Source organism: Lissotriton vulgaris, chromosome 2_1 (assembly GCF_964263255.1).
Source record: "Lissotriton vulgaris chromosome 2_1, aLisVul1.2, whole genome shotgun sequence".
NCBI lineage: Eukaryota > Metazoa > Chordata > Amphibia > Caudata > Salamandridae > Lissotriton > Lissotriton vulgaris.
This window is the reverse complement of record NC_141687.1, coordinates 838037731-838051522: the sequence shown is the minus strand read 5'-3', so window position 1 is coordinate 838051522 and position 13792 is coordinate 838037731. Positions and strand designations below refer to the sequence as shown.

General features: G+C 41.2%; 1 protein-coding gene across 5 annotated transcripts in view; it reads left to right on the top strand.

Annotated features, from left to right (window-relative positions):
* The window catches only part of IFT54 (intraflagellar transport 54), a 372547-nt gene that overhangs the window by 161814 nt on the left and 196941 nt on the right, over window positions 1-13792 (top strand). For all 5 annotated transcript variants that reach the window (XM_086956264.1, XM_086956262.1, XM_086956261.1 and 2 more), the window contains exon 6: window positions 8125-8205. In XM_086956264.1, the coding sequence (XP_086812390.1) occupies window positions 8125-8205 (81 nt within the window). The remainder of the gene's footprint in view (window positions 1-8124; window positions 8206-13792) is intronic.

Below are 13792 nucleotides of genomic sequence, written 5' to 3'. Positions count from 1 at the left end.
CATACCAATATATCTAATATGTCAAAGCCAATAGGCAATAGACAGGTTAAAGTCAAGAATAAAGGCACATTAAGCAGCTATCCTCTTCTAGGTCTGGAAAAAGGGCTTAAAAGGGCCAACACAGGCTAAGAATACCTATACTAGATGCGAGCAGGATTAATGATCTATATCACTTCTAAGTAAAGCCAAAAACTCTGCCATAACACTCCACCCTTAGATCCTTATCATGCGAGCATCTATATAAACAATAACATCCAAACAAACAAACATCAACACAATCTATCAACAAATCAAAACCTAAAAAACTCCCTAAAAACAATGACAACTCAAGAAAATTCCACCTGAAACTCAATTGTAGGGAATAGAAACCTAAAAACAAATCAAAGCACCCTTGACTTGAATGCTGAAACATATCTGAGATTGGATCTGATAACCACAGAAACTAACCAAAGCATCCTCAAACTAAATGTTCCTCAACTTCTAATGATAACTGGTGAAATCTAATGATGTAGGGACTTATGTGTTGAATGAAAACAGCAAGGGGCCTAAATGGACCTACTTCGGACAACTTAAGGCTAAATGAGGCCTACCTACAGTTGTGAACTTAAAAACTAAATGTGTTTCAACTTCTAATGAGAAAACAAGAAAGGGCCTAAATGAGCTCTACCTACTATAGGCAAGTTAAGCTAATGATGACTCATGAAACTATTGGTGTAGGTGCTAATATGTGAGATGAAAATAACAATAGGCCTAAATGAGGCCTACCTGCTGACATTAGTCAATTTAAGGTGAAATCTGAGAAATAAACATGACAAACTGTTGCAAGGTCTGGATAAACATTAACACATAATCATACTAAAAGACACAACACCCAGAACCATCTAAATTGTAAGGTAACCACCCTTTGATCAATTAAGGTGAAAATGCAAGAACAGTAAAAAACTACAACCCCAGTCTACAAGATTACTAGTGTAACATCAAGCTTAAATCACACAGTGGAGCACATGTGTGCGCCATCATTCAAAAAAGTCCTTCATGTGGAAAAACTATAATAGGTGACATATATTTTTTTTAAAAGTGGGGTCTGCTTGTACAAGGGATTATGGATCAAGTCCTTTTATAATCCTGTAACAAATAAAACATGTTTGGGTTTCATTTCTTTTTAAAAGTGGGGCCTGCTTGTACAAGGGATTATGAATCAAGTCCTTTTACAATCCTGTAACAAATAAAATATGTTTGGGTTTCATTTCTTTTCAAAAGTGGGGCCTGCTTGTCCAAGGGATTATTCAATGTCCAAATTCTTTTATAATACTGTTACAAATAAAACATTTTTTTTCTTGTTCTTTAAAAGTGGGGCTTGATTGTCCAAGGGATTATTCAATGTCCAAATTCTTCAGTGTAGGCCACCACCCTGCATCCTCGGTACTTCCTCCAATGCGGCCATCCATCACCCGGTCTGGTCTGGTCTGGTCTGGTCTGGTTCCATCATCCAAAACAATAAACTAAAATAATAACATGAAAATAAAAAGCTAAAACAAATAAAGGGAGTGGGCAGATGCACGCACGCACCCCAACTGCAGCAATCCTAGAAACCAGAGAACAAGTATCATTATTCTTGTAAAATAAAATTTTCCATTTAAAAAGCACCCCGGGTGCCTTTCATTATCGAAAAGAAAATATCCTAATTAATTAAAAACATTCAAAATTTAACTTTTAGTAACATTGAGTGGGGCCTAACATACCCTAATCCTAACTAAGCTAGTCTCACCCTTCTGGGCAAGAGCCATGCTACAGTGTGAAAAAAAATTGAAATACTGCCAAATGATGACAGCATCAGCAGGGCACTGCAAGCCTCCCAATTTCCATGGTCAGAGAAGCCCAGGCCACCCCGCCCTTAAATAAACAAGCCGTGCGCGGAAGAAAATTGGATTGTAGCCCATCATAACACACTGGGACGTGATCGAAACTTGCAGAATGAAAAAAAAGTTCGTCTGCGCAGACCAGCTGGGCTGCCAAGGTCAAAAAACAAATTCCTTTTGCCTGTTCTCATGGCCTGATTCTCAAACTAACGGAGGCTAATATTAATAAAAAAAAACAATTCTGTTACAGTGTATTGCCAATTAAAAAAGATCCAATTCTTTTTATAAAAAGACATTTGTCCAAATAATTAAACTAAAGGCAAGACATTTAAAGGGGAAACTACCTTTGGCATACAATATTATACATGTTGCATTTGAGAAACGAATTAACATGGTCCATTTGTCAAAGAGAAATCATTTGTAAAACAACATATACATTTCAATATTGTATTTAAGTTCACATTTATAAAAACATACATTTTCATTTTACATTTGGGAAAATAATAATGTCACGTTTTAACTTTTTTCATTTAAAAGCACATGGTTGCCTCACACTAATTAAAAGCACATGTTACCACGCACTGTCGGGCAAGATTTATTATTCTAAACCTATTATTATTGCAACCATCACATTCCTGTCTAGATGGAAACCCCTCACAGAAATAATTAATGAAAACAGCTCGTAGCGTGCACTGTAACGGGCTATCTTTTTAACATTTCACTCATTTTAAAAGAACACAGCTTTCTCCGTAAGGTTGATTTATAACCACATCAATTCCAAGGTGAACCCACACAAATTCGTAGACGCATTTCAAAAGGAATGTGAAATGAACAGAACCCTTCTCAAAACACAAGATGTTACCTTTCCGTCAAGAAACTGACAAAGCACGTAGGCTGACCAAGGAACCAAAAAAAAAAGTCAAAATCAAACCATCAAAAATCCTTAAAATAATTCACTGACTTTTATAGTCAGGTCAGATAGCCATGCATGTTGACAGCATGTAAAAAATAAAGGCTGCCATCTCAACTCAAGATATTAACCCTTTGGCAGCTCAAATAGAAACATTTCCCAACGTCCATTTATACATGGGAAAATCATTAGCACATTTCTTCACGTTTACAAATGACACGTACATATTTTCAAAAACGTTATCCCCAAGCACCCGAGAAAGATCCAGCTCTCTCCTGCCAAACGTAATGAGAACATGCCCTGTCCAAGCCATGACCACATGGCGCTATTCACAAGCCAAATTTACAAGACAAGCCTTTCACAAAGAACATTTCCAAGGCGCAATGCACAAGGAACACAACAAAATAACATAAGAACATGCACCTCACAAACCACATTAAAATGGCGCTATTCTAAAGCCATATTTACAAGACAATAAACAAACTCAAAAAACGACACGCTTTTCACAAGGAACATATCCAAAGCACCATTCACAAGCAACACAGCAGATCAACTTGAGAACATGCACCTCACAAGGCACATTAAAATGGCGCTATTCTAAAGCCATATTTACAAGACAATAAACAAACTCAAAAAATGACACGCTTGTCACAAGGAATATATTCAAAGCACCATTCACAAGCAACACAGCAGATCAACATGAGAACATGCACCTCATAAGGCACATTAAAATGGCGCTATTCTAAAGCCATATTTACAAGGAGCTATATTCACAGAACTCCACAGATCATAGAACAATGAACACATTTCACATTGCACAGCATAAGCAGATGCAGCAAGCAATTTAATGGGCAATTTAAAAGCACTTTTTACACACATTTATACAATTGGACCATCACAAAGATGTAACTGACTTCCTCATGTAATGCCATCCTTCAACTCTGACAGTTTAAACACCAAGATGAAAACCATTCCTTCCACCCTGAATAAACCAAATGCCATGATGTAATACAATCTCCTCACGCTGCAACTGTTCAAGCCAATAGGTCTAACAGGCTACATAAACTGCAACATTACGCCAGATGGAACTAGTGTTCAGGGCATTCCCTCAGAACACATGGGCAACTCTCTAAGCACATGGCCAGGCACACAGAGTTCGTAAACTGTCCGACTACGCCAAAATGTAATTGGCGTTCATGGCACTCACTAACAACACATGGGAACCTCTCTAAACACATGGCCAGGCACACAGAGTTCGTAAACTGTCCGACTACGCCAAAATGTAATTGGCGTTCAGGGCACTCCCACACAACACATGGGAGACAATCTAAACACATGGCCAGGCACACAGAGTTCGTAAGATGACGACTACGCCAAAATGTAATTGGCGTTCAGGGCACTCCCACACAACACATGGGAGACAATCTAAACACATGGCCAGGCACACAGAGTTCGTAAACTGTCCGACTACGCCAAAATGTAATTGGCGTACAGGGCACTCCCACACAACACATGGGAGACAATCTAAACACATGGCCAGGCACACAGGCTTCGTAAACTGTCCGACTACGCCAAAATGTAATGGCTGGATTTTCTGTTTAGATGGGATCAGCCCCCAGGGGCCCCTATGACCCAGCCAAAACGTACTCACCTTCCGTCCTCAGGACCACCTATCCAGGCACCTGGTACCTACCTGAGGATAGGGAACTCGCAATATACAAGCTCATATTATCAAAAACACCACTAAATCTATAGGGATACTAAGAATACTCACTGATTACTAGGGATATCCATACCCTACACCACACTTATTCACATCAGTTGGTCTCGCGGCCACCCTGACCCAGACCGTTCTACCCTAGGGCAGATCTGACACACAATCTGGTGCGTCTACACACGTGGGTCTGCAGCCCCCGTGCTCTCCTTTTCCAAGCGTTCGCGATCCTGCGAAACATCCACGGCAGTGTCCCTCCTGCCGCTCTCACTTAGTCTTTTACCACAATCCGGTGGCTTTACACACTGGTTTGACACTCCAGTGCTCTCATTAACGCCGCATGTCAAACGACGACCACATTCCTATGAACACCTATACATATATATATATATTGGGATATTATCTCAGCTGTCTACTCGGGATGAAACTACAATAATAACTTTAGATGTGGGTCCAGATTATTGTGTATTACCGGCTCTTGGCATCAAAGGTCCACTCACTCCCTATTTATGTGATCACCACTCACCTGATTGGGATTACTCATCCATTCATGCGCCTAGCAAACACCTAGAAGTGCCATTTACCTTTAGTGAACAAGAATAGGGACTACACGCCAGTTAGTTATAAACTGGGGACATTTTATTATAGGATGGTGTACTAACTTAGTCCCTTGGTTGCAAGTCTCCTCTCTCCCTCACTATTACTTACCTGATCAGGGGTAGCATCTGTTCAAACAGCAATACTTACCAGGAAAGATTATTCTTACAATATGAGGACAAAGATATACACACTATGTGCTAGAGTTGTTCTCTGATTTAAGCGCTCCTACCCCCCTTTTTTGATCCATCAGTGGCTCAACAGCAACTGGCTTGAAGCCAGGATAACTTTATCATAAAATAACTCAAGCACTGTAATTCACTAATTAATGGGGTCATTTATTATTAGTACAATATAAACCTTCACACAGATTTGACAAAGACTATAGGTAGAACACACCACTTGAAAGAGAAGGATTAAACATAACAGGAACACTCCACTGAAAAGGAAAAGATTAGAAAGTGTAAGTGTAACTAATTCAGACTACCTCACCTATTAGAAGGAAGATTTCTCTCTCTGCCTCTGGTGGGATTAGGGCTCTCTCTGTCTCTCCCTCCTTCACCACATCACCACGCCTCTGGTTCAGTTGCTCCAGCTGACAGCCTTCACTGCTTCCTCCCTCCTCATCTTCAGTAATCGTCTGCCTTCTTTCTCCATTCAAGAACTGCACTCTATTCTGCAGCTCCCAGCAGACATCCTCTCTCTCTCTGCAAGCTATTTGGAGCTCCAAGTTGTTCTGGGCTCCCAGCAGTCCTGTGCTCCAAGCTGGTCTGAGCACCACGCTGAACTGCACACCACGCTGCACTGACTTCCAAAACTGAACTGACTTGCACACAAGCTGGAATGAACACTCCTCCTCTCCTGTAGCTCGCTAATATGGATTCCTCTCCCCTCATGGAAATTTCCACCGGAGGGCTGTCTCCTACCGAATTCCTGTGCCAGCTCCCAGGCTTCCACGCAACCGCAGTGGCCATCTGCTTGTTACGTCTGGGCCCAAGAGAAAAACACATTTCTCGGATAAGAAGCAGTCCTAACTGGATCTCCTCTAGCACACAACAGCCTTAACTATAAACATTGCCTTTACCCTAAAAAGCCTCTCTGCTTCCATCAAGATGGAGTCTCTCTAGCTTTAGGCCTGAAAGGGGTGAAATGCTCCTTAGCTCTGTCAGAATACCTACATACACCATACCAATATATCTAATATGTCAAAGCCAATAGGCAATAGACAGGTTAAAGTCAAGAATAAAGGCACATTAAGCAGCTATCCTCTTCTAGGTCTGGAAAAAGGGCTTAAAAGGGCCAACACAGGCTAAGAATACCTATACTAGATGCGAGCAGGATTAATGATCTATATCACTTCTAAGTAAAGCCAAAAACTCTGCCATAACAGCTTCCTACATCTAGTTTGGAATTGTGCCCAAATACTAGCATATTGGGAGGAATTTATTTTACTGCTATCACAGATGATTGAACTTGAACTTGTCCTAACCCCACTGTTGGCGTTTTTGGGCTACGTTAAGCCATTACCTGCGGGAGTACGACAATTTGCCTCTATCGCTCTATTGTTGGCCAAGCAGCAGATATATTTACATTGGGGCGGCACTACAGTGTTTCGACAACGAGGGCATGGCTCCGCAACTTAATGTACTGCGATACCAAAAGTGATACTTATGCTACACTACAACCACCAACCTCCAGACCTAAAAATATGTGGCAACCATTGCGAGACACTATACTACCAATGGATAACTGTGGGTCTGAAGTAACAGCTTACTCTGTGATCTGTCAGTGTCTAATCTCAAAACTAGTACCCTAATGAACTTATGGGATACAACAGGACTATTCACGATGTGATTTTGTTCCCATCAGTTACGCACACTGAGCCGCCCCATTGCGAGACTACTTGCTGCTTTATCCTGAGGCGGGAGTTGGGTCGCACTGCAGCTAATGTTTCCCTTGCAGGGTACCATGTGACTGTAATCATACAAACATTGATCTCTTTGATCCCCTGCTGATGCCTTTGTTAGATTCCAATAGCCATGTCTTTCAGAATAGGCACCTTACCTGCTGCATGCTTCACATTACGATTACAAATTGTTCTCCTCTCCATCCTTCCTCGTGGCAATGCACTTTTCACCTGGTGTCACATATGCTATTTTATTTCCCTTTTTCTCTTTTTCTCATCAAGGTGCTCTTTACACTCTGTATTGTCCTTGATGCACATGCTGTTGACTACTTCATATATTGATTAATCCTGTATTTTCTTTTTTGTTTTTCTACTCTTGTCTCTTTGTTTTGGATGTTGTAACCTTCTATAAATAAAGTTTATTTATTGTAATGTAACATTCCAATAAATACAAATAAAGTTTACTTAGTAGAGGTGAAAGCGATGCTGACGCTGAACATTTTCCTAGATAATGGCTTGCAAGCGAGATAATCGTAATATAAATCCAAGGGCATTGTGCAGTTCCAGTCAGCATCATGCTGACTCTAATTGTAGACATCCCCTCGTGACATTTTTTTTGTTTAAAATAAGGTTTAAAGACACTAACTGTAGACATCCCCTCGTGATATTTTTTTGTTTAAAGAAAGGTTTAAAGACACTAACGGACCCTTGTTTGTTCAGGTTTTTAGCAGGATAATGCAGTTTTTAACAGGTATCAAGCTTAAAAATTATTATGACCAATAACATGTTCCTTAAATGGATTGTGCAGATGGTATCAGGAATTTACAGTAGAAAATTATTGTACACAAAGCACTGAATCCAGGTTTCTTGACATTAACCGCATCGCTGCTGCGGTGATTTTTGTGCTGTGCGGCATTTTAAAAAATACAGCGTTACATGACGAGCTCAGCTCGTCATCAGCACCCGCCACCCGTGGCTGATGACGAGCTGAGCTCGTCATCAGCAGCGAAGGGGTTAAGCTCAAATATAAAGGTTCCATTGAGAGCACAAGCTTAAGGCTTCATTTGACAGATAGAATGGCTGTATCTTTGTATTTGTCGCTACCTGCCTACACTGAAAGGTCTTCTTGTCTTCACAGTCCAAGAACTCAGAGGAAAGTTCAATGAAAAGACCACTTGAGGGACCTGTAGGTGATACTAGGATCGAACCCGACAAAGAGGTCAGTATGACTTGTTAAATTAAGCCTGGAATCCTCCACAAAGAAACGTCTATATATATATATATTTACAATAATGCTAATCTAATTGCCATATTTTGCTGTTACTCTCCTTTTGTGTCCACTTAGCGGGACAGCAGTGCTCAGTTCTATTTTATTTGACATGTCATCCTCATAATCTGTGTAGTATTCGACAGTCAAGATTACAGCCCATTTTTTGTTCTCGATTGTCAAAGCTGAATTTAAAAGGGCTTCCAATAAAGGAGGAGTCAGTCATGGTGAATCTCCATTATCCTTTATTAAGCTCTGCTGCAGCAGGGATCTCTGACCATTCTGACCATTCGCCAGCAAATCTGATTTAGCTCACAGACTACTTAGCTTTTATACATTTGTAACCACATCGATAGTAATGAAAAACCTTGATTTCAGTAGAAAATCATCAAAGGGTAAAAAAGTCTTTGAAGGGGTGCAGCTGCAACAGGAGGTTTAAAATAATTTGCTGCTTATTGTTGCCAACAGTTTATTGGTTTCCTTTCTTACTCATCGCTTCTTTTAAACAAACTGTTGTCACTAACCTTGACATCAGTGGCTAATCCTGTGAGAACGGTTGCAGAGCATCAACTTTGCTGTCGGTTTTTAGATCTTGCTAAGCAAAAGATAAATGCTTACTTTGAAGGTCTTTGAACCATACAATTAATGTTCTGCAATTGAAGCATTGCAGCACATAACCCAGCTGACATTTCAAATTCCAATTTCCATCCATGAGATCTTTGAGGTTGTTGGTTATTTTCTCTGTTGCTGCTGTGGTATTCCTTTCCCCATTCCTTACTCCCATATCACACTGATCTCCAATCAAGGCACATGTTCTCTCTTTTTGAGCCTGAATAAAATCTAGGACATATAATTTTTATTCTTGGAATATACGCATTAGATGTCTTTTGGTGGGAATGATCGTTACCTGAAACACCTCTCACTCAAGTATTGCTCAGTGGAGTTTGGGCTTGTGCAGCTTAACTGGTTTTTTGTCTCAGATTGGCACATTGACTTCATCCTAATGGCGGGGGTGAGGCGTAGTCTGGGAAACCAACATCTGTGTTCTAGAGAAATCTAGAACAATAATAATTTGTGGGCCACCTGTGGTGTACAAATATTCCTAGATCCATGTGTAATTTTGGATAGCACACTAAAGAAACCCCATATTACAGGTAGTGGAGACATCTGTTGTAATGTTGAGTACCTCCTTCAAGTTATATAGGTGTTTCCGATTGTTGTAGGTTTGTCAGGCACTTTACTTATACAACTGGTATTCCCCATGAGTTCTGTTGTTAGAAACTCATGTTATGGAATGTGTTTGCTAAAATTGGTGCAAGCTCCTTGCCTGATAGGGGTTAATTTCAAAACACTAGTCACACAAAGTCTTGCTAGGGGTGTCGTTAACATGGGGATGAAGTCTATAAAAGAAACGTCACATAGAATACGAATGGGCGAACTACGGACGTCCCTAGAGCTGATTACTGAAGGAGACGTACAGAAAGCAAAGCACCTGTACTGGGAGGCAATTCTGTCACAAAGATGGAAAACGTATCAGGAAAGTAGCTTGACTGTCCAGTTTCTGAACCATAAGTGTGCACCTAGCTTCGACTCCTACATCTACAGAATGCATCCATTTCAGTCTAAATATCTATATGTTCAATTTAGATGTGGTTTACTTCCTTTGAGAGCTCTTACCTCCAAATGGAATATTGCATCTTCCAATTCCAACTTCTTTCCAAGCTGCCCTAACACTGAGGAATCGGAAGTGCACTTTTTGTTTTTCTGTCTCCCATATAGGAATGCGCATAGGAAATGGTTGCTAGCTGCATGTAACCGTATGGGAGTGAGACACTATTGGGAAGCTGCAAGGCTTATCAAGAGCTGTAAAAACTTTCTTGTTTCCTTAAATTCTTTTGCTGTTATGTCCAGTTGTGTTGTGTTGCTACCTTGTCGGGCGCCAGGACGCTCCTTCGCTGGAGCATCTGTGCGCATAATAAATGAGCTTAACATAACATAACATAACATAACAGATAGTATCTGAGGCTTGCATCGGAAGTATTCCTGAAATCTTTCTCCTCCTGGCCGCTCCTACCCCTCCTAGTGTAATCGTTGAGGCCAGGAAGTTTCTGAATATTCTGCCATTTGAATAGTTTCAAGTCTGTTACCCCCGTCACAGAATTCTCTGGTCAACGTCCCAGTCCAAATTTTCTAGGTTTGAAATCTGTACATGGAACCTCTAATGGGAAGACCATGCCTAAAGATACATCTTTTGTCCCATTATAAAAGTTTGGATAGGTGCTATTAGAGAGAAAGAAAAACCCGGGATGGGTGTACGTGGGCCCATACTTATAGTCCTGCTTGGCATAGCGCTGGAGCTTCATCATGGTCCTATTTTAGAGTGCCTCTAAGCAATTAATAAAATAGCCCAGTTTGTACTGGATGTGTTCTCCGTTTTGTAAATTTCACAGGAAGTAGGATAATACCCTGCACTTTTTGCTACTGTTGTTTGTTGGTGTTTAAATTTATTCAAAGTGATATTGGTAGCGTTAGTATAGATGTCATCACAAAAGGAATTGCCACTACATCCTGGGTACTCTGAACCTTTATATTCATAGGAATGGAGGCAAGGTCCTCCAAACATCTGCCCAAATGTTCCTTTAACGTCCTTAAACCCACAGGGTTGTGTAAAAGTATAATTCACAACGGAAAGAGGGCAAGTGGTCCATAAATGTGATGTAGAAGTTATGGGGGAACATGTTATTGACTTAGTTCCTTACAATTTCTTATGAGATGTCAGAAACACAAGGGATAATATTGGCTGGTGTTGAAGTACCGCTCACCTCTGCCCCAATTGCTCTTTTCCTTCATCCTTATTTATGTAAGCATCTAATGGTAAAAGAAATGCAATCATAGTTACAATCAGTCCTATTCTTATCAACATTATGACACTCATTGCTCCTTTAAACATGTTGTTTGTGTTAGGCACTACCAGTCTTCTTATCTCCTCCTGTGGTCTCTGATTTTGAAAAATCCCTGATTTTGCTAGCTCTTCTCGGGCTCTAGTCCTCGTATTCAATACCGTTTGTTACATTTTGACGGCATACCTGGTCTTCGCATCCGCCTCTATTTATACCCATGCACATTCTTCACAATCACAAGGCTCCAGAGGTTACTAGTATGTGTGAGGCTCTGAGTCCAGTCTTTCAAGACTGTTGGTTTGACTCTGAAGATTGCCTTGTATGTCTTGGATGCAAGTTATATCTGGGCATGTCAGTGTGCACTTCTTTTATCAAATCTGGCAAGCACTTTGTTCTTCACACGTTGGTGCAGATGCTCTCTTCACATGGCTTGCGTGACTCCAGTTGTTATTTCTTTCACACTTGACATTTTGGCTTGTAACCAGCAGTATCTGAGTGGGGTCCTCTACCTGTGCTGGAGGCTATTATTGTGCTGGAAGTTCTTAGTAAACACCCAATCTCTTGGTTGTGGAGTGTGTCCTTGAGCTGCCTGTGGATGGTACACACAATGGAATAGTCGTTTTATCGCCAGGGCCTTCAGTAACTACTCTACTACCTTGTTCACAACGGTTGAACTGGTAAATGATGGAATTGTGCATGGGACCCTGGATCTCGGGATCAGTTCCTTCAGTAAAGATTAAGACCACTATTAGAGCATCACTCATCTTTGTAGCGTAAGACTCAATCCAGGCAAAGAACATTCAGAACACTACCAGTGCATACCTAAATGTGTGTGTTGGAAGAAACTTCACGAAGTCCACCTGCAAATTTTTAAGGGCATCTTGGGAGTAGGAAAGTGTCTTGATCCTGTGGAGAGGTGTGGTGCAGCGGCCGGGGCAGCTGACTTCGGAGCACAGGGATCACGGTTCGATCCCCGGCTACAGCGGCAGCTTAGCTCAGCACCATGTGACTCGGGGCAATAGGTCACTCAATTTCCACGACGGACCCCAGCGCCTTGATACCCGTAAGGGTGAGTAGTTTGCGCATTACAAATACGGATTTACATTTCCCTTACCACTATTAAATAGTCCATAGGTGCCACAATTCTGACCTGTGGTCTCAGCATCCTTTTGAAATATCTTACTATACCAAAATTATGAAGAGTACCTACACATGGCATCACACCCAAAATGTGCAGGTCCACAGACAGTAAGAGGCAAATTATATACCAGAGCATTAGGCAGTCTAATTATTCCATTTGGTTCCACCCAGATTCCTACAACCTCAGTCCCTTCCTATTGCAATTCTACCTTTGCTTTCTCAGGCGCATTGTGTTGTAACAAACAAGGATCCATATTCACATTACATTCTGCTTGTGACTAGCCCTGGGCAGTAAACTCCGCTCCGTTCGCGGAGTTTTCTGGATTCCCAGCTCACGCTCGCCAGCATTAAGTTGGCGAGTGCGAGCTGCAGCTCGGGTAGAATTTCAACCCGAGCTGCAGGAAGATCAGCGCCCACTCCGCCGCTTGCGGAAGTCCGCAGAGTTATTTTTTTGTCACTTCTTTGGAGTACCGAGTAGCGGAACTCCACAAACTCCGCTCAGGCCTACTTGTGACATTTATTCTCATTGAGTTAGATACATAGTGCTTGTCTCTGTTAGGTCAGTGGCTTTAGCAGCCTGGTCAGTGAAATGATTACCCTTACTTACATCATCGGTGACTTTCTGAAGGGCTGCACATTTAGTTATTGCTAAAGCCTTGGGTGAGGTCAATGCATCAAGGTGGTGCAAAATTAAGGTACCATGTTTTATTTTAGCACTGCTAGAGGTTAAAAATCCTCTTTCCTCCCAAAGCCTATCAAAATCGTGTGCAACCAAAAGGCATATTGGCTGTCAGTGTTGATGTTCACTGTCTAATTGACATGCTCGGGTTAGGGCTATAATTTTGCTTTCACTAGTGTTTGTAATGTACTCATGGCATAAGATGCTCTAGCTTCTCCTGTTGATAGTTTAAAACACGATACATGTGCCCATAGATCTGCATCTCTTTCAGTAAAAGCTTTATCTGACATAACAATGCTGCTTTAGTTTGCTGTTCTGTCACCTAAATACAATCATGTCATTCTGCCATTTGATATTCCACTGGTAAAGGCATCAAAGTGACTGGGGTCAAAGAAGTATAACTATGTACAGTAGTATTGTAAGCCGATAGTAGAACCAGTTCATACCTAGTCAATCTGGCATTGGTCAAATGCTGTGTGCGAGTTTTGTTTAACAATGTATCAACAGAATGGGAAACCTACACATTCAGTGTATTTCCTAAAATCAAACTCTCACTTTGTGCAACCGATGCTGTAGCTTCTGCCCTCAGGTATCTGGGAAGGGCTCTGGCCACAGGGTCTAATATGGCAGGCAGATATGCACAGGATCTTTTAAGACCTCCATGGTCCTAAGGGAGTACTGCAAGGGCACATCCTTCCTGCTCATGGTGGTACAATACAATACACGGTAACAAGTTGAAGCTATCTCAGGTCCGTAACAGTTGTGGCAAAGGCCTTAGTTGGCAGAAGTAATTGTTTCATAATATATAGTACCTTAACAT